This window comes from Psammomys obesus, unplaced genomic scaffold (assembly GCF_907164565.1).
Source record: "Psammomys obesus unplaced genomic scaffold, mPsaObe1.curated_primary_1811, whole genome shotgun sequence".
Classification (NCBI taxonomy): Eukaryota; Metazoa; Chordata; class Mammalia; order Rodentia; family Muridae; genus Psammomys; species Psammomys obesus.
This window is the reverse complement of record NW_026590503.1, coordinates 2,097,683-2,119,089: the sequence shown is the minus strand read 5'-3', so window position 1 is coordinate 2,119,089 and position 21,407 is coordinate 2,097,683. Positions and strand designations below refer to the sequence as shown.

At 46.2% G+C, this 21,407-nt stretch overlaps 1 protein-coding gene across 1 annotated transcript in view; it reads left to right on the top strand.

Annotated features, from left to right (window-relative positions):
* Rapgef5 (Rap guanine nucleotide exchange factor 5) overlaps positions 1-21,407 on the top strand; it is a 194,904-nt gene that overhangs the window by 150,549 nt on the left and 22,948 nt on the right. Inside the window, exons 12-19 of the mRNA XM_055607551.1 lie at positions 3,747-3,825; positions 7,702-7,846; positions 9,274-9,371; positions 11,791-11,821; positions 12,664-12,742; positions 14,727-14,876; positions 17,947-18,044; positions 19,887-20,009. Coding sequence (XP_055463526.1) covers positions 3,747-3,825; positions 7,702-7,846; positions 9,274-9,371; positions 11,791-11,821; positions 12,664-12,742; positions 14,727-14,876; positions 17,947-18,044; positions 19,887-20,009 — 803 coding nt within the window. The remainder of the gene's footprint in view (positions 1-3,746; positions 3,826-7,701; positions 7,847-9,273; positions 9,372-11,790; positions 11,822-12,663; positions 12,743-14,726; positions 14,877-17,946; positions 18,045-19,886; positions 20,010-21,407) is intronic.

The following is a 21,407-nucleotide window of genomic DNA, read 5'->3' as shown; positions in this document are numbered from 1 at the left end:
AATCTCAGCTACTAATGGAGCAAATCTTGATTAGAGAAGAGTTCCTCCCTCATTAGATCCAGCTGAGTGTAAGAATATCTCTGCCACATCGAGCACTTTAAGCGTTAAACGTTTGAGGCTCCTGAGGCAGCTGAGCTTTCTGGGCATTGGTGGCTCCCACCTGTAAGGTCACTGAAGACCTTGGGACAGGCCACTCCATTGTCCTTGTGTCTGTAACTTCTATTCCGACCAGAGACATTAATGTGTTTAAAGAGGCTGAAGTGGCTAAGAGCACCTGCTGCCCTTGCAGGGGACCTGGCTTTGGTTCCCAGAACTCACGAGGCGGCTCACAACTTCCATAACTCTAGTTCCAGGAAATCTAGCATCTTCTTCTGCCCTCTGCAGGCCCCAGGCGCACATGATGCACACACAAACATTCAGCCAAACACTCATACGCAGAAAATAAGAATGAGTCCTTTAAAAGAACTTTATCAGTCACGTAGCATGATTTTACTATGTATGGGGCAAGTATTCCAAATGATAGCTTTCAAATGCATTTCCAAATTACCATAGATTTTCAGGCACCATGTTTACAGTTGATTTTAGTTTCAAATATTTTAAAAGTTGCAATAGAAGCTAGTACATATCCACAAATGTTTCGTTCTGATTACTAATTAAAAACTTAGGCCATGGACTAGACAGATGGCTCAGCAGTTAAGAGCACTGTCTGCTCTTCCAGAGTTTCTAAGTTCAATTCTCAGCAACCACATGGTGGCTCGCAACCATCTATTCTGGGATCTGATGCCCTCTTCTGGTGTGCATTCATATACAATAAATAAGTAAATGAATGAATGAGTGAATGAATGGATGGATGGATGAATGAATGAATGAATGAATGAATAGACAAATGAATGAATAAAAACTTAGACCATTATGTTAATTGGTTTGGGGCTTCTTCTGCATTTTATAAAGAGACTGCGGGACCCACAGGCATTCTGTAAATGTGGGCTGCATATTGTCCAATCAGGCACACAGCTTGTCTTTCTGTACTTAACTTGGACCTGTGCAAACCTGTCTGAAAACTTTTTTTATGGGAGTTAAGTCAGACCAGTGGTTTGCGGCCATGTTGCAGCGTGAAGTCTAAGCTTAGAACACTGGACATCTAAGCTTATGGTGAGTTCTAGGTGCCACTTGTCAGATTAATTGTTTTGACAAAGAACACTGTTATGAGTGTTCCCTTCAGTGCTGGGGCTTGAATAAATTATAAATGGGCCTTGTATAAATTATAAATGTCTTTGTTAAGAATTCTGCTATAGTCTTCATTGCTTAGCACCTTGGTTTGCTTTAATGGCTTCCTGCGATTTAAGGGCAAACCTTGGCTGGGAAGATGGCCCTTTGGGTAACACAAGCCTGAGATTTTAATGCAGAATCCTGGGAACCCATGTAAAGGCCAAGCTTAGCCATGCGTGGCCTGTAACCCCAGAGCTGAGGGGGCATGTCTTAGGCACTGTTCCATTGCTGTGAAGAGACGCATGACCATGGCAACTCTTGTGAAAGAAAGTGTTTAACTGGGGCTGGCTTACACTTTCAGAGACGCAGTCCGCTAGCATCATAACAGAAGCGTGGCAGAGTGAGGAAGGGCAGGTCCTGGAGAAGCAGCTGAGGTTCCATACCCAAATCCACAGGCATGAAGGGAGAGCCGCTGGGCCTGGCTTGGGCTTTCAAAGCTTCAAAGCCCTCCCCAGTGACACACCTCCTCCAACAGGGCCACACCTCCTAATCCTTCTCCAGCAGTTCTACTCCCTGATGACCAAGCATTTAAACATAGGAGCCTATGGGGCCGTTCTTATTCAAGCCTCCACACGCAGGAGGATCATAGGTGCTGTTGGCTGCCACTCTGGCTCCACGTTCAGCAAGAGACCCCGCCTCAGGGAAATAAGGTGGAAACCGAGAGTAGAGAGTCTGATGCTCTCCTCCGACCCCTGCAGGCAGGTATGTGTGCACTGATAGGTAATCATTGCCTAATGTAGACCAGACTCTTGCCATTCTGTAGCTAAGTCAGACCTAGAAACAGCCCTATGGCTGATAAGGACTAGAGCTGTTAATCTTGTTTGGAAGGGATTTGTTTTTGTAGATTCAGCCTTGTTGTTTGTATTGGCCATTTTTTTAGAGCAAATGTAATTAGTTGTGTGCGACTAAGTTCCGGAACTTTTCTTTGGTCCAGTCTTTACAGAGCTGAGAGCTGGGCAGTAGAGAGTTATATCAATTGTTTATTTGTTATAGTTATGAAGGCCGGGAGGCTCGGGATCAGGGCAGTTCTGCAGAGTGAGCGTCTGAGGAGAGCTTGATCCCGGTTCAAAGCCCATCCGACTGGGTTCTCACATAGCAGACACAGGAAGCAAGCACTCAGGACTCCTAAAACTTCACCAATCCCATTCATAAAGAATCCACCCTCTAAGCATCATACAGTCCTAATCATATGTCAAATAATCTACCTTCTAATTTAAGGGCTAAGTGTCAATTTATGAAATTGGAAGTGTTATCAGTCTTCAGTCTGTAATAGTACGTAATTTCATTACCTTCATAGTTTATTGCTGTTTTGTTTTTTGTTCTTTGTTTTTAGTTTTTCAAGACAAGGTTTTTCTGTGTAGCCCTGGCTGTCCTGGACTCACAGAGATCCGCCTTCCTCTGCTTCCTGAATGCTGAGGTTAAAAGCCTGCACCACCTCTGTCCAGCTTATTACTAAAAAACAGCTACAAATGTGCTAAAACAATGTAAAAGATATGAAAGTTCAATCATGTTGTAAAATGAATGCTGCAGAGACTGGGCAGAGATACTTGTGTGGAGCCACTTTGTGTGTTACATACGATCTCTGTTATTGTGGGAATTCTGTTGTGCTGGAAATCATGGTGCGGGTTAGGGTTTGCATGTTTTGTAGCCCCATATCATGTGTTAGATGTTCAAAGAGCACGCAAGATACAGGGAGAAAAAGGAAATTAGGGGTTGTCGGGTGGGGGCACAGGACGTAGGGGAGCAAAATGAACACAGTACAATGATCAGTGTGTATGAAAATGTGAAACCTGTTATTTTGTACATTAACTAAAAATAAGAAATTATAAATGGAATTAGGAAGAAGCATGCTGTTTTTTAGGGTACAATTGCTCCCAATTTTTACTAGATTCAGGTAAGCCTTTCTTCACCATAGTAAGAAAATCTTGCATCATTTCCCCGACTTCTGTTTTTTGTGGTGTTGATACAAATTCAAGGTGCCTGGGCACTAGGAAAGTGCTTCATCTTTCATTGAACCAGCTTCTTAAAGATGCATTTGAAAGGGAAAGCAGAATGGCCTTGGGACTTGTGGGTTTTCTTACCCTTATTCTTCTAAATGAAAGCAAATGGCTTTGGAGAGTCTTACTTCATCAGAGCATGAAGGCTTTGCTCCCTGTACAGCTGGAATGTACGCCTCAGAAGGCTGAGGCGCTTCATTATCTATTCATTGGTTTTTCATAAACACCTACTCTCAAATGTAAGTGGTCTCTTCGTAAGCAGGATGAGATAGATAAGAATCGTGTATTGAGAAAACTTTATTAGAAGAAAAGGCTTCAATGTTTGAGGCGTTCTGTGCGAAGAATGTTTCGAAGCTCCTCCTTGGTAGCTAGGTAGCTAGCGCATCTGTGGTAGAATTTTACCGCTTGGTGCGCTCCTGCGGTGTCACCGGCACCTTCTTCCTGTCTTTGCTCAGGTTGTTTGTGTTTTCTCCTTCACAGCGATGCTCCTGGACGACTTCCTCCTCACGTACACCGTGTTCATGACGACCGATGACTTGTGCCAGGCGCTGCTCAGACAATATCCTTCATTAACGTGAGGATGCTGTGCCGGCACCCTCCTCTCAGGCAGATGCCCCTCGTCGGGAACTAACTGCCTTTGTTAATTTACTCGACCCGAGGTGGGGTGTGGATGTGTTAATTTTAATGTGATATCCACGGTGAGGGTGGAATGAGACAGAGGAGGGGGGACAGCAGCATGCGAGCCCTGCTGCCTCTCCACTCTGTCCTGTGGGTGAAGGGTGCTGTGTATATCATGTTTGCTCCGTAACTGTTTCCCAGGTCGCTTAGGGAGCTGGCGGGAGAATTGCCTTCTGGGTAAATCCAAGTCAGCAGGTTGAGAGGATCGGCAGTAGCGCACCATAAGTGTTCCTACAGGACTATCAACCATTTGTAGTCAGGTCTCTTGTGCAGAACACCCCCCACACACACACACACAAGCATGTGCTTTTGCTTGTGAGTGTGAGCCTGTGCTTGTACGTGTGTGTGTGTGTGCGCTGTCGTATTCCTGGGAAAGTGTCCCCAGACACCTGAGCTCTTCTTCCCTGTGGGAAGTCGACTGTCATCTCTGCAGGCACCTGCCATCTTTCTGGAATTTTGTCACTTCACACTTTCCTCTAGCGTCAGACGGGACGAGGTTAATTGCCAGCCGAGAAAGCCTTATAGTTTGACTCAGTGAGCAGAGAGATGCTGCATTGAAGGCCAGAAGCCCACAGAAACTGACAAAGTCTCCACCAGGGCTTCTGGCCTTACCATGCTTAGAGAAGATGTCTCAAAGCAATTCAATATCTAATAAATTAATCTTGCTGATTAATTGTATTGCCTTTAGGCATTTAATAAAAGCGACTACCAGGTACTCCATTTCGACCCCCACAGAATGCTTAGGAAAAGGGTCTTTGCCAACGATTTTATTAAAACCTGATGAGAGTAGCTACTTAATTCTCTTCCTGTTGAGTAATTGTTACATGTCTCCCCACTCTACTGCATTTTCCGCCTAAACAAACACCTTAAAACTCCACGAAGCCTTTAAACTAAATGTATAACTAATCCAGACTTGGTATGTAGCCATAATCCCAGCACTAAAGGCTGAGCTAGGGTGCTTACTGAGCTCAGGAACAGTCTGGGCCTAGACACCTGACTCCGAGAAGGCAGGCCTAAGAGAAGGCTCAGTAAAGCATCAGGATCTGAGTTTAGTCTGCAGAGCGAAAGCAAAAATGCTAAATGTGGTGTGTGGGGGGGAGGGCAGGCTTGTAATCCTGGCACCAGGAAGGTGGGGGCAGAGCCTCAGGCATTGCTGCCTCAGAGTGGCTCCCGGGAAGTCCCAGCCCGGCCAGTAAATGCTGCGTAAGGAATGTCACCCATGGCCGACCTCTGACCTCTACCTGTGTGTGCACATACACAAACATAGGCCACACACAGAAACAAAAGTGGTTTTGTCTTGGTATATGTATATATAAACTAGAGATGACCTGTGTGTGTGAACTGTTAATAGTGCTTTACTGCATCTGACTAAGCAAAACTAGGTATTCTGATGGGTTCTAAAATCTGCCTCATAAAATTGATCTTGAAACATTACTCTCAAATTCGGAAAATTTCAACAACCTGCAGATTTTTCCACAGTTTCCAAGTAGAGTGCTGTAAGGAATCAACAATCATTTTGTTTTTAAATTTTTCCTTCAGATATGTTTTGGGAAAAAAATGGTGAGCTAATTTTCTACATTTTTAATGCTTACCTACTTTAACGCAATTACCGCACATTAACTACAAGAATTATGCCCTGTAACAAATTAGATGCCTTCAAACTATTGTCTTCAACTGTGATCATAATATTTTTATTACCACTTAATAATTTAGTGCCCCTGCGAATATTTCCAAGGACTGTCTAGGGTCTCCTTGGATATTAATGTCATCAGTCTTTAACTAGGACATTTTATATGAAATTTTAGTTCTTTTTGCAACCTTTTTATTATTAAAGTCCATGAAATAGAAAACATTTTAAACTGCAAGTCATCCTGCATAAGTTTTTGTTTCTCACCATCTGTGAAATTATATAAACCACAATCAAAACGGTGACATCTGTATCAAATGCCAGCAATCTTCTCTTCATGAAAAAACCTGTTATGTTCCACTACTATAGAGTGATCAAAGTCGTTTTTGCTTGTTTCCTTTTTCTGTTGATTTTTAAACACTGTTTATAGGATGGCGCCATTTTACAGTGCCTGGATATTTTATATGGATATTTTCATTGTAATAGGATTGAACGCTCCCAGCTTTTATCTCTGTAAAGCACATTATTTAAGCTCATTGCTCGGGCCAGCTAATAGTCAGTGCATTACAAAGAACCTGCAGCTCACTGGGTTCCCTGCCCCAACTGCCGCATTTAGAAATCAGGATGATTAAGCCTGAGCAAAATACAAATGAACTTACACCCTCGTATAGAAAAGCAGAAGATCACAAATGCAAATTTAATCAGCAAGTGTTCTGAAAGGTATATATACTGCAAGGAACACGAGGTTAAGAACATAAATATTAATAACTATGAATTGGAAATAATTGGACACTCGTGGTCTTGAAGTCCCCTTGTTCTGCTGCTGTGTGGCTGTGGAAACATGACGTGAATGGGAAACTCCGATCTTCAGAAAAGAGAGAAAACTGTTGGGGCGTCTCACCTGGCTAGCTTCTTCCTTACTAGGCGTTGGTGAGAAAGAAAAGAACACGTGTGAACAGAAATAGCATCGAATTGGCCTTTATAGTGGCCGCTTTGTTTGTTGTCTGTCTGTCTGTCTGTTTGTCTAGCTGGTTTTACTGCACAAGTTGACTTTGAGGGTGGCCACACATTCTTGCAGGCTGGGGAGGAAGGGGCTGAGTTCTGTTTCGCATGTTTAGGAAGTCTGAGGTAGAACTCCTGCTCTGCAGCTGCTCCCAGCACTAGCAGACATACAGCCATGATGAATCCAAAGCTTTCTATGTCTGGTTAGCGTTCAGCACAATCAGGACGGTCGGGGGTCGCGAGGGAGGACGGTGCACACCGCAGTCCCGGCGCTTGGCAGGGTGAGAAGGCCTGAGCTGCAGGAGACTGTTCTGAAAATGGAAAATCAGAAAGGAAGGAAGACAGAGATCATTTCGAGGAAGAAAAGAAGGTAGACGATGCGGAGCTCTTGTCTCATTCCTAGTCATTTGAACTTTTTCTTTGAAGTTATTTTAATAATGTAGTTAATACGTAGTCATTGTATATAAATCAGGAAATGTTAATTGGTAAAATGATTCAGATATTCTCAAATCTACATTGAAAAGCCACTGTTAACTATCTCTCTTTCTAGGTAATTAAAATATTCATTAATCATTATTAAATATTCATTAAACATTACTAAAATAGTCATGTAAGCATTATTAACCAAAGTAGATAATGCTGCTACTTTTTTGGTTTTGTTCTCGACAACATACTATGAATGTTCATTTCAATATATGCACAATATAGTCCCCATTTTCTGTGACTACAGTGTAATTTATTTAATGAATATCTAATCATTTGTTGAACTGACATTTTGCTGGAGCAGTTAGCTCTTCCCCTGTTAAGTTTTTAATTTACATTAATGAAGGTGAAAACCAGAAGCCCTTTTAACCTGTGTCTGCACATTTATCTGGTCCTTCCTTCAAGTAAATCATAGGAGTGGGCATTCGAATCAGGTCATAAACCATGTTCCAGACAGCTGTGCGCATCTGGAACAACTCTGGAAGTAACTGATCTTATAAAATATGAATTCTGAAGATCAGCGGGCCCCTGGCTCCCTGTGATGATCCTCCTTCTAAATCCTTCGGAAGGTCGCCTTAGCCTATTTTGTAAAACCAGATCAAGTGGACCTTTTCGTGTTTTGTGTTCTTCCTTAACCACTGGCACCTATTCTGCCAAGAGGTATCAAGGGGAAGAGGAGAGCTCGGACGTCCCGTGCCGGAAGCGCAAGGTCTTGCACCTGGTGTCGCAGTGGGTCGCCCTGTACAAGGACTGGCTGCATGAAGACGAGCAATCCAAAGTGTTCCTGAAGGTACGCCGGCGCTCAGACGTCTCCACGCCAAGTGGCTGATTCCCTCTTCAGCTACCTGCTTCAAACCTCAGCTGTAGTCATTCGCTTTCCGTATGTGAGCTGAGTGAGTGAGAGGCATTTGGACTTCTGATGCCTGGCATTCTCTATGCAAGTGAGAGCTCAATTACAAAATTTAAATATATTATGAAAAACTATGTGTGGAAATTTTATGTGCCCCCATTTTGGATGATTTAGTTAAGTCATGGGAATTTTTATTGTAAATTAAATTAAAAAGGTAGGCACTGGAGAGATGGCTCAGAGATTAGGAGCACTATCTGCTCTTCCAAAGGTCCTGAGTTCAATTCCCAGCAACCACATGGTGGCTCACAACCATCTATAATGAGATCTGGTGCCCTCTTCTGATGTGCAGGTCTACATGGAGACAACATTGTATACATGATAAATAAATCCATTTTAAAAATAAATAAATAAAATTAAAAGGCAAGCCAAATATACTTTAAGATTTATGCTATTTAATGTTAGATTTCTGATAATATTAAACTAACAATGCCTATACAGCAAATAACACTTAGATAAACATTTAAAAATCACATATATATATATATATGTGATATATATATATAGTATCATTATGTGAATTTTAAATACATGCTATGTTTGCGAATTGCATTTGATAATAGATAGTTGACAATAGACTTTGAGAACAGTAACAATCTGAAAGGCACTGTATAAACCAGTTTGTCTAAGTGTCAGTAGTTTACAATATGTGTTCACTTACCTTGGACAGTTCTCTGGGACAGAGTTTGATTCCCTTGGCCATTCTGTTGGCTATTGGGTGTACACTCAGCACAAAGAGAGGGTAGAGAGGGGTTTTAGCAGGAAGTCTGCGTTAGAACCGGTAAGTCCCTAAACAGATTCCGCCAGTCATGGGGGAAACGGCATTGAATGGACCATTCCGCTGCGTTTTAGGCCTCCAGTTGAAAGCTCATGGACCACCCTTAACTTGTGTGATGTTTCAGACCCATACTTATTTTAGTATGTTTCCCTCCCAAGCATCAATGCAGGTATTTTGTTTAGAGATCTATACTACTCAAGAAATCCCTAGCAGCCAAGTAGGAAATCTGTCTTTAGCATCGTCTACCGACATCTTTGAAAGCAGCCTGAGAGCAGTTCCAGGTGGCTGAGTGTCGAAATGAAACTCCTTCCTGGCCCTGGATGCCACCCTACTTCCTGGAGTGAGATAACCATCGCCTGAGCCTTTTTTCTTGGCCACTCAGGGACTGAGCTCAGGGCTTTACACGCACTAAACATGTGTTGGCTCTCAGCTATATGGCCAGCCCTCTCCTCTTCGTACTCTGCACGGAGTAGACACTGAGCCGCCACTGTCCCAGTGACACTGAGTCGCCTCTTCCTGTCCCCTCTCACAGACCATCTACAGGAACGTGCTGGATGATGTGTATGAGTACCCAGTCCTTGAAAAGGAACTGAAAGAGTTTCAGAAGATACTTGGAATGCATCGCCGTCAGTGAGTACTTAGCTTTTCTCATAGCAGCTGGTGCACGCAATAGCAAATATAAGAATTTTGGGTCGCCTTATACATAAACTTGGTCTTTTTAATGTGCCGACCCCAAGTTTATCTTGATTTTCATTTCCATTTCTAGTAGTAAATTGTGTGATTTTATTTTTTTTAAATCTTAGCAAAAGAACACCAATCAGCTCGTTGACTTTTCTGTCTCTACTTCATGTTTTCTATGATAAACGCAGACTGGGCCCTGACAACCTGGGTACATAAAACCCATAAATTATCCCTTAACTTTAAGTCCCATGTTTAGCTTATCACCTGGGGCTGCAGCCTCTACGAAGTAGCGTGTAACTAGGTCCCAGGGAGTCACAGAGAACTTCTTAGGCCCGGTATGTCGTGAGATCCGTGAGGCTTCCTTATCAGTTAAGAAAGGTTGGCAAAAACCAGTGTCTCAAGTAACTGTTGGCCCGTCCAAGGGTTCCCTAAGTAGCACTCTTAAATCTTTCAGCCTGGCAGCCCCAGGATTTACTGGGTTTTAACTGACACTCTGTTAACCTTGGTAACTGAAAGCATGGAGTCATGTTCAGGTCTGGGGTACAGTCTTTGCCTAGGGTACCCAGGGGTTGGCTGTGTCGTTGCTTCTTTTTAGTAGCAGGAAACAAGTGCACCATCGAGTTAGAGACCTCGTCAACAGCGTGTTTGTCTCAGGAAACGTGAGTTCAGGCCTTAAAGTAACTGCTCTGAGATTTAAAGCCTGGTTTAGCTGTAGCAAAGGGGACGCCATTACAAACAAAAGATGCAGATAGGTTGGTCTTAAAGGAGCAATCGGCCGTGTGCAAGCCTTCTTCTCAGCTGTCAGAGGTGTTTAGAAATCAGGTGCAAGGGAGGACAGAACAGTCTTAGAAGTGAATGCAGTAAGCTATGGTGGTCACAGTTGGCGTCATATTAAAAATGAGTATCCTAACATCGATGTGAAATTAACAAATGAATCAGAAAAGGAAAGGAATTAATTATCCTTCGTGACAATTAATCTCTGCCTTGGGTGTGGTTCTATACTATAAGGCAGGCCTGTTACAGTTGGAAACCTTAATGCCTGGCTTAGTACACTTAAATACATTAAGCATATCACTGGATCTAGTGCGTTCCATTACAGTTTTCCATTATAATGGAAATAGCGAACTGAAATGAGAAAACTGTTGAGATGAGGCTGGGCTGGAGGTGAGGCTTGGCGTTAGCACGCCCAAGCTGTGGGTCCCCCCACACACCGCAAGGTGCACACACAGAAGGGGCAGCTCGCTTTTGGTCTACGACTACGAAATGTCTTTCCATTTAGGAATGAGGCTTGGGCCACGTGACATTTCGCAAAAGGCAGAGAGGGCCACTGTCTGAGGATATGATGGCTGGTGGGTGTCCTGGTGGGGACAGCCTGCAGAGGCGTTGGGTGCTAGAGGGCCAGGGATCACAGAGCCACCGGGGGACACTGCGTTACCTGGCAGCCCAGAGCAGGCTTCACCCGAGCCTGTTCCTGCATGACGAGGCCTTTCTTGTTAGTACAGGTTGCTCTTCCCACGGGACGGGGGAGGGAGAGCGTGCAGGCTGTCTATGTGTGTAGACTGTGTTTCTGTGGGCTGACCAGCCTGGTTTTCTTCTCAACTACTAGCTTTACCTTCTGTGGTTGGAAGGCCCTACGGTCAATAGGCAGCTTCTTTTTTCCCTCGATCTTGTGAAGCTTGGAGTGCAGTGCCCAATGCATACGTGGTGGTTAATAGTGTATTTTTCTTTTGCTTTGTTTTGAGATGGCCTCGCTCTGCAGTCTCGGCAGACCGGCAGCTTGGCTCTGCCCAGCCTCCCGACTGCAGGGGTCATAGACACACACCGCTCTTTGTCCTGTGTTTATTTGGGGGTGTGCATATGCCTGGTGTTCTCGTTTAGTTCTCTGTAGCTGTGAAACACTGTGGATAAACAGCTCAGAAGGAGAGATCTTATTTGGCTTAAGATTACAGCCCATCATGAAGGGAAATCAAGGCAGGAGGTAGGGTAGAGGTCTGAAGGGTGCTGCTCCCCGGCTTGTTCCCGAGGCTCACTCGGTCCGAATTCCTGTACAGCTCAGGACCACCAGCCCAGGGAGGGCCCCCACAGAGGGCTGGGCCTTCCACATCAAACACCAATAATAAAAAACGCCACGACAGCGCCACAGGCGGATGTGATGGAGGCACAGCCTCATTTGCATCTCTCAGGCGTTCCTGTGGATCCTGGGGCTGGAACTCAGGCTGTCAGGCTGGGCAGCTGGCCTGCCCTTGCTGATTTACCTCGCTGGTTCCGCTGGTTCCGCTCTCTCTTCTCTAAAAATGAAACTCTCTAAAGTGTTCCTCCTCGAAATAAATCTCTGTAAGCCTCTTACATCTCCCCTTTTCCTTTGTAGCACGGTTGATGAATATTCTCCGCAGAGGAAGGTAGGCAAATGTTTTATCTCTGGAGTAAGGAGGAGGGGTCTGGGTCAGAGAGCTTGCCTTGCCGGGCTAGCATTTCCTTGTAATTAGAGGGAATGCTGCCCAAGCCTAACAGGGTGAGGTGGGGAAAGCAGCGGGGCCTGCACTCTCCTGCCCCACTGTGTTTCAGGCCTATCTACATATGGACCTTGACTTTTTGATAATGTGCATATTCTGTGGTGCATTTTAAAGGCACAAAACTTTCCTGTTACTCCGAAACTGATAAAAATTTTTAAACTGGATTTTAAGCTGCTTATGTCCCACCTTCCAAATCCAAGCAAGAATCTTCTGAAGAAGTGCACACTTTGAGCATGACAGAGAGATGGTAGAAGTGTGTTGTGTGTCCCCTGAGCTTGATGAAGGGGACACAGGAGAGGGCAGTGCTCAGTGTGGGCAGCCACAGTAACCAGTGGCAGAAGTGTGAAAGGACCTCACACAGTTCTGTGCAACCTGGAAAAGGTGGGAGCTGAGACTGCTGTATCAGAGGTCATGTTGGGCTGGAGAAAGTCTCTTCCTAAGGAACGATGGGAGTTTCTGCCGTCTCCCATAGCAACATGCATGCCCCGAATGGACCAAGGGCTTTCTGTGTGCCCCTGGCCTCAGCCAGTCTCCATACCACAGCTCAGACTCTCCACAGCTACACTTGTTAAATAAAGCAACTTCAGCTTCATTTCCCTAAGTTTGGATGGGTGGATTTTATATTTTTAAAGAATTGGCTAGCTCCTTTGGAACATGCTGCTGGCAGCTGGGACTCTGCAAAGGGAAGGTGTACATTTGTTCATTGTTCTCCTTCCTCCTTTTCACAGAATAAAGCCCTTTTCCACCAGTTCAGTCTGAAGGAGAACTGGCTGCAGCACAGAGGGACTGTGGCCGAAACGGAGGAAAGTGAGTAGGCCTGGACAAGAGGATCACCACCCTCTGGCAGGAGCACATCCTCCCGAAACTCTCATTTCTAGCCGCCCTTCCTCTTTGACAAGAATGTTAACGTCAAATAGTCTGCCTTCTTTTCCCTTGGTGCAGGCATTAGTTTGTTAGACAATGCAGTGCCCTCTCAAAGATCAGTTGTAGTCTTCCTTTGTGAAGTACAAACAGGGATGTGCACACAGAGCCCTTGGGTTCTGCAGCAGAGGTACAAGATATGTGGGGAAACTCGGGTTTTTCTTCCTTGACCCTTCGTTCTGGATCTAGCGACCCGTGGGCCCTGGTCCAGGACTGACCAGAAGGGCCACCAAAGCCAGTGTGCAGAGCCTTGGCTGAGTCAGTCCCCGAGGCTTAGAAAAGAAACTCTGGAGAATGAGGAGAGGGCGGGTGTTGGAGAACTCCGGAGGCTGTCAGCTGTCACACAGCCAGAGTGTGCACGCTCCGTGCTGCTTGCCTGAGAGGACTCCCGGGAGGGGCCTTCAGCAGGCACGGGGTGAGGGGAGAGCCCCCATCAGCAGCCTGAGGTGCTGGCGTGCCATTCTCTGAGCACACGTCACAGCAGAGCCTTCGTGGTGGCCAAGGTCCTGCCTGGGTGAGCTGAGCGAGTGGTGGGCGGAGAATCGACAGACAGTAGGAAGTTTCTTCAACCCTTCATCGTTCACCGCTCAGCTTCTTGAGCAGTAAATAAAACGTCTTAGTTTGTTCTGGCCTGCGGCGTTTTGTCTGAGGCCTCTGGCAGAAGGGTTTCTGTTGTGTCATGTTAACCGTCACCTGCCCCAAATGAAAGAGCAAATGCAATTAGCTTACCTCCTAATTCGCTAATCGCTGACCTTCCTTGTTCATTTCTCTTATAATTTAATTGTGGAGTTGGCTAACCTGAGCTTCAGAGAGGCCCCCGGCCTCTTCTTGCTCATCAGTTTATTAGGCAAGGATAAACTCAACCCTATTTAGTAGTTTATAGACTAGATCTTTGGTCAAAGTCTCCATTTTGAGCAACCGAAGCAAAGACTGTCAAGTGCGAGGTGCAGGGAGTGTTTGGGGGTCGGGAGCGGCAGCTCACACTCTGTCTTTGCTGCCTTTGCATGTCTGGAAGATTATCCCTGGGGTTAGCTTTCTGATGCCATTTAAGTAGCACATAAACTTTCTCTAAAAGCTGCAGTCCCCCACACACTGCTTATTGCTGAGAAAATCTAGAGCAGGATATATACGAGCATGACTGCCGTGTTTAGTCTGCAGAGCCTAGCGTTTACTGGCAAGCTGAGGGAGGCCGTTTTGAGAGGTAACATGTCTGTGACGTCCATTGCTGTTAGAACTGTCTCCAGTATGCAAATCATGAAGAAAGTGTTTTCCAGGAGCTGTTTGTCCTGGCAGTGGTAATGCCCTAATTGTCAGTCGCACTGCGAACAATAAAAAGGCGTTTTGGAAGGCTAGAAGTTAAAATTTTAAAAGGCCCCACTTTAAACTCATGAGCACTTTGGCATGGGTCGGGGCTAGAGGCTCTCTCTTAAGTGACTGAGAAAGCCCTTCCCCAAAACCAAGGCGAGCAGCAGCCTTTCAGATAAAGTCATGAGGCTCTAACAGCGAGCGTGCAGGCCTTGACTGGCCCGCTGAGCTGGTCCTGAAACGGAGTGTAAACTAGGCATTGTGTGTTAGCCATTTCCACATGCTGCCTTGGGAGTTGAGAAGGACAGTCTGGGGGGTTCCCAGCGTCCCTTCTGGCCAGACGGTCTGTTACAGGCATATGCCGGGTGCCCAGGGCTCCCTTGCAGTCAGCTGCTCCTGCGTGGCCACTGCGTCCTGCATGCGCAAGCATGACGCGGCGGGGTGGACGCCCACACACCTGTGGAGCCCTTCTTGCGTGCAGCTAGCTGCGCATGCTCCACACTTAGGCAGCCAAAAGCCCCGCCCAAGTGGTCTCTGATTGCAAACTCTTCCTTCCCTGCTGCAGTCTTCTGCCGCGTGTATGTAACAGAGCAGTCGTACGTCAGTGTGCGGGCAAAGGTGTCCAGTACAGCCCAGGAGATCCTGAAGGTCGTGGCTGAGAAGCTGGAGCGTGCCGAACAGGACCTGGCGCTGGTGGCCATCACGTTCTCCGGAGGTAAGTTGTCTTCTGCGCCTGAACGCTGGCGCAGAGGGAAGCTGCGGTTTTGTGGGGCGTGCAGCTGGATGGCCACCGTAGTGACGTGAGTTGCCTGCCCCAGGTGTTCCCATGAGGACAGTGGGGACCCAGGTACCACTGGAGAGTGAACTTCCTCCCCAGAACTGAATAGGAAGCCGTACCTATTAAAGAGCTTTTTGCACTTTTTACATTAGATAAGCCGTCCATTTTTATACTTAAATTTACTTCAGAAATTGTTAAGGGATTAACTTACCATGGGGGGTAGCCTGATCTGGTCTTCTTGCTCGCTGAGACTTTGATACTGAGTGTCTGTTTGAAGATGGACCCTGCACAGCAAGCCAGCACTAAGGAGGTGGCACTCTGGTGTGGTGAACCGGCCTTATAAAGGCTCCACCTGTCAGTCCGTGCTCGTCCTGTGTGGAGCTGTATCTGTCTAGAATAAGAGGACACAGATTACAAGCTGATGCTATTGATCTGTTGAGCCTGAACAAACCGCGTCTCACTGCAGCCTGTCAGATCACAATGTCATTGACTTCCTTCCGGGCTCACAGGCTTTATTGAATGTCTCATTAATCCAGGGGCCAGGCACTGAGCATCAGCAGTTAGACGGAAATACTGAATTGCCTGGTTTCAGCCAGTAGGGTGCACCAGCGAGGGAAGCAGATACAGAGCATCCCCGTTTACCCTCAGGAAGGCTTCTACAAGAAGAAATGGACTCAGAGGGCATTGCTCTTGCTACCTTCTTGCTCACAGGCAGGCCAAATAGTCTGACAAGTCAGTCTTTACACATGAGAGAAGCCATTCTTCATAAATGTAATAAACATAGCCCCCCCTTTCCTAGAACTCTGATTGCACAGCCTCGCAAAACATCGCCCAGGGCGCTCACTGGCAGAACAGACATCATCTGCATAGGACACCTGGGCAGGATACCCAGAAAAACCTCTAATCCCAAATTACAATTGAGAAATAAAAACAGAATTCTGCAAAGCACGTAGAGCTCAGGAACTTCATAAGGAAATGCATTCTGAGGTGTGTTTGTTAGGAAACAAGAGATGGGACTGGAGAAACGGCTCAGCAGTCAAGAGCACTGAAGAGGTGTATGCTCAGAAGCTTTGAATTTTTAATAATGCATTTCAGGTAGATATGTTACAGGTATTATATATTTTAAATGACCAAGTACTAAATTATTGTAAGGAGAGAAGAGCATTCACATGAACTCGGCAGCACAGCCGATGCCCACGGCCCCCTGGGAGCAGACTCAAGCCAGCCCAGAGCCACAGGAGAATCTGAAAACTAAACGTGTCGTCTTCACTAGAGCATGTCTACCAGCTGACTGAGAAATGCCATTTCACATTCTCTGAGTTGGTTTAGGCCATGGTGTCCTGTTGTATTGGGTCCTTAACCTGCCCTCACTAGAAATAAGAGCTTATCCTGTTTTAGCCGCAGGTTTGCTAATGTGAAATCCTTTTTCCCCAGTGAGTGGGTTGGGGGCTGGCAGGTGGTTTCAGTGGCGTGATGGTCTGTGAAGAACTTTCTTGCCTGTGTTTTGCTATCCTCACACAATAATGTGTGAATTGGGGCTCACTGTAGCCATTGCTCTAGTTACAGACTATCTCACATAAGGTTTTGCCACTTCATGCAAACACCATGACCTGATTTTTGTTTTTGAGAAAAGTTTAAGGAATTTGTTGGTGTTCCCTGGGCTTTTCTAAAAGAAGCACCAACCCTTCTTGCCCCTTCAGCAGGATTCTGGGTATTTTGTGCCGAGGGTGGAGTCATAACAGCCTACCCATTTTCATCCAGAGGCTAAAATTTAGTTTTGATCTTTGATACTTTGATAGCTGACTTGAAAGGGACTGTAGGCCCCAGGTGTTTGGAACCATTTGTCGCCTGTGTTAACAGCCTGCAACTGTAGCATTATTAATCTTTATAATGCTGACCCACTGGGAATAAATTATATGACTGCTTGTATGTTCTGTATTAACCAGCAACATTCAAAACAAAACTTGGCATTTAAGTTGATTGAATTATCTAGAACAAAATATGTTTCCCATTCATAGCAGGAACTACAGTGCCACATCAGGAGAAGTGGCAATGTTACTACAGAATGAATTTTACGGTCACCTTATCCTCCCCCACGTTGTGGTGGGGGAGAGCATCCATCTGTGAAAAGGGGTCATCCTGCACAGAGGGAAACCTAGGCTCAAACACGGTGCAAAAAGGAAACAAAGTAACAGTCTTAAAGAACACCCTGCCTCCTGAGCAACCAAAACTAACCGAAAGTCAGCCTTTTGACTTGGCACGGAAAACAAACCTCCCAAAATAATAAGTGTTGCTCAATGTTCAAGCTATATATCTAATTTTAAGGAAATATATTGATTTATCTTCTATAAAGAGAACTGGTAAGCGGCTTGAAGTTTGTATCAAAGGCTTTACAGACGTTCCGTTTCCCCCGGTGATTTTATATCGGGAAGTCTGTCTTTAAGAGCTCGCAGGTCAGCAGGCAGGGGCTTATCTGCAAGGGTGTTGACTTCAGCAGGATGTGTTATGGCTGCTGAAATAATAGAGCCATTTGTCAAGGCTCTGCGATGTAGAGGCCCCGTGCTAGCACTTGATGTATATTCATATATGTGAGCCCCCAAAAGGAAGCCATGAAATGTTCAACAGCAGAGGGATTACTAAATGATGGTAAAATGGGCTGTTACACAGCCAGTTAGACAGGAAGTGGGTGCTTATAATGGAGTCAAGCTATAAAACCACACACAGGTAATCAGTAATGTGGGCGTGGAAACATGCACTACGCTGGCTGCTGATATGTGGACTCACATGTGTGCACATGGGGCCTGTGGGTAGACCCTGCTGTCTGCCGTCAGCTGCCCGGTTAACTCAGGAGCACACCGAGGCTGCTGCTGCACGGTAAAGTGGGCAAAGGCGAACTCACTTAACGTCCGCTCCCACCCTTTTAAATGTGGCTCCTCAGCAAGTGTCACTCGCGATGAGTGCGCACAGGCTCACTTGTTTCTAATTACCTTTTTTTTCTTTAATAAAGAAAAGCATGAATTTCAGCCAAATGACCTGGCTGTTTCCAAATCCCTGGAGGCTTCCGGGCGGATGTATGTGTACCGGAAAGACCTGGCTGACACTTTGGTAAGGACTTTTATGCTTGTACTTGAAACATGGGTGTCACACTCAGGATTTTCATGCTTTATAATGGGAAAAAAAATTAAGCTATTTCCTCTTGAAACCATGGGTAGGCTGCCAAGTTGTGATGTCTTTTGCAAATCAGAGGCCTGAGTTATGGAATTAGCCTCCCTGAGATCAGCCTCACTCCTTTCTGTCACAAAGTGACTCCCTGTCCCATGGGAGTCTCCTCTGATTTGGTCTCTTCTTTCTTTGGGGAGCCGTGTGGACACGAGGCTGAGAAACATTCCCAGGAGGACGGAGAGGGGAGTCCCACGAAATAGGGACATGTGAGCTTGCTGGGCCAGGGCAGTGGGCAGTCTTAAGTAGCCAAATGGTAGAAGAACCGTGCTCACGGGGCAAATCTGAGGAAAAATTAAATGTGGCCTGTGATTCTGCCATTAATGCCCACCTAGGCCCTGTCTTTAACTCTGCATCACTGTCTGGTCCCGTCCCAGCAGACAGACGCTGAGCAGCCTTGGCTTTCCCACCTCAGCACCTCAGAATCTGCCCCTTCCCAGGGGCGGTCGCTGCGTGGCCAGCTCTTGGCAGTCAGCTCTGTGGGGACGTCTGTGAGGGTCTTCTGTGGTCAGGGTTTTAATTTCTGGGTTTTTTTAAAGAAACCTTTTCATGAACATTAAGGTTCTAAAATGGCATCCATCCACAGCGTTTGTGTTTGCAGAATAAGCCTGTTTGCTGCTGTTTGTTTTTAATGCTCTAACTGGGAGCTGACCCTGGGAGGCTCAGGTGATGGGCAGCAAACGCACCCCGTCACCAAGTTAACCATGCCAATTCCCATTCTTCTGACTTTTTTTAAATTTTTTATTAAGTACACTTTATTCATTTTGTATCCCCCCATAAGCCCCTCCCTCCTCCCCTCCCGATCCCACCCTCCCTCCCCTTTCTGCATGCATGCCACTCCCCAAGTCCACTGATAGGGGAGGTCCTCCTCTCCTTTCTGATCTTAGTCTATCAGATCTCATCAAAAGTGGCTTTTTAACTCACTAACTCTTTGACTCCAAACTCTTAAATGAGAAAATGTGTGTTTTAACTAGAAAATACCGGTTACTTCATAGAAACTACTGAATGGTTTATTTGAAGACTTCAGGTGTGATGTCAGATTTGCGGCTGTGTTGGCAATCTCAGTCTTACGACAGATTCAGGGAGTGCTGTCGGCGACCTCAGAGCGATTGGCTCCGTCTCCATGAGCAAAACAGAAAGTTGTTACATATACTGTCTTAGCCACATGGGCCCTAAATAGAGTAGCTTTCCTTTTATTTCCTGTTGGGTTTTTCACTTTCCAAGGGCACTGTAATAAAATCTGCAAACGTGTGTCCATGAGACTGTGCAAACCACGTCTGTCTTTGTTGAAGTGTGCTGTGACATTTCTTTTGTTTGTTTTTAGACTAACCTCCACGTACTGTTTATTCTTACCAGAAGCCATGGTGATCCAGGGCTTCCTCTTTCATTAGGCTGCTGTCAGGGCTGTTTGATAATCAGATCTGTGAGTGCGTTCGTGTGTGTGTGTCTGTGTGTGTGTGTGTGTGTGTGTGTGTGTGTGTGTGTGTGTGCCTGTGTGTGAGTGCCTGTGTGTGAGTGGCTGTGTGTGTGTGAGTGTGTGTGTGTGAGGGGAGGCTGACTGGGTGAGGTATCATCCATCACGTCCACTGTTCCAGGGCTGCTTCCTGCATTGGCCATGGCTCACTGAAGGTGCGCAGAGCAGGGAAACATTGTGTGTTTCTCTAGTCTGAGTTTCTAGAGCCTCTGATAGGCAGCCAATTAACTGAAACATTCTGTCTGTCGGTTTAGAACCCTTTTGCAGAAAACGAGGAATCACAGCAAAGGTCGACAAGGATTTTGGGAATGAACACTTGGGACGTTGCCCTGGAATTAATGAGTTTTGATTGGAGTCTGTTCAATTCAATCCACGAGGTAAGTGGGGAGCAGAAAGAAGAGGTTGCTAATGTCACTTTTCCTCTTAACTGAACTTTTAGGATGTTTGTGTGCTGGGAAAGTGAGGTCCAAAAGCCAGCTGGAGGAATTAGAGTCGGAAAGGCTACCCTCTCCTGGAAGATTAGAATATGTGCATGCCTTCTTTGCTCCTGTGCAATCGTGTGCTTGGTGTGAGCCAGGTGTGGGCGTGCTGGGTTTATGTCCACAGGTACCTGCAGGGGACTGTGTGCTTGTGGGGTTGTGATGTTATGGATTTATACTAATACGTGATGCTGTGATGAGGTTGAAGAGTATTTTTACCTTTGGTGTTGAGACTTCTGGTTTTCTCTTTACATATATATGCATGTACAGCTAGCCTTCTACTTAAGAATAGCTCATAAATATTAGAATGTGCTTTCAAGCCTCCAATGCTACCTTATGAATTGTACGGTTTGTGTGTGGCCATTTCTCTTGGGGACGAGTTACAGTGTTTATAAATTATGTGCTGGGAGCAACGTGCTGCTGACAGCCTGGTGGCGGCACTGCTCAGGGGTTGGGAGGTAAAGAGGCCTGTGCCCGTGCCGTGCGTCCAGCTTTCCTGTGGAGAGACACACCTTTCCACAGCAGCCTCTCCTGGATGGAACCTCATGGCTGACTTTCAGGGACCCATCAGCCCTTCAATCTGCTGTATCTGTTAAATTGGTTCATCCTTTCTCCCTAAAACATGTCCGCACTCTAGGCCCGGGTGAGCACGTGAGGAACCCGATCAGGCCCAGGGCTTGCCTCTTCAGAAGCGGCAGTCGGTGGGCCCTGCCTTTCGTGCAGCCCTGACTGTCCTTCCTCCTAAGACACATGCTCTCGGTTAAGATCTAGTCTCCATCTAGTCTCCTCGGCGCTTCGCCTGTGATCACGCCAAGTGGTTACTGCTCTGGGCGTGCATTTGTGACCTTTTGCACTCTGCCCTGAAGCTGCGTTTTCTTTCTGTTCTGCTCGTATAATGTCCTCTTAACGCTAATTTCGGAGAGCAGCTTTAAGGCCTGAGGTGCCGCGCACAGGCGCGGTGGTGCCCACCCGCAGTCCTTGCTTGGAAGGCTGAGGCTGGGCTCTGAGGCCATAGGTTCCAGGTCAGCCTGGGCAACGTGGTGAGCCCCGACCTCAGAGGATGCTTTAGTCATTCACAGACTCCTCAGAAGCGAGGGACGAGGTCCAGTGATCCGAGCGTTATCAGTGGGGCCCACGTGACAGTTCCTTATCTGTGGGCTCTGGTGCATGCTGTGAATGCTGGCCTTGTTAGCGCCATAGTTAGGGGCTCCTTTTAAAACTCCAGGGGTTTAAACGTGAGAACGTTTGAGATTTTTCCTTAACCAGGATATCCTCCTTATTATAGAAGGACTCTAG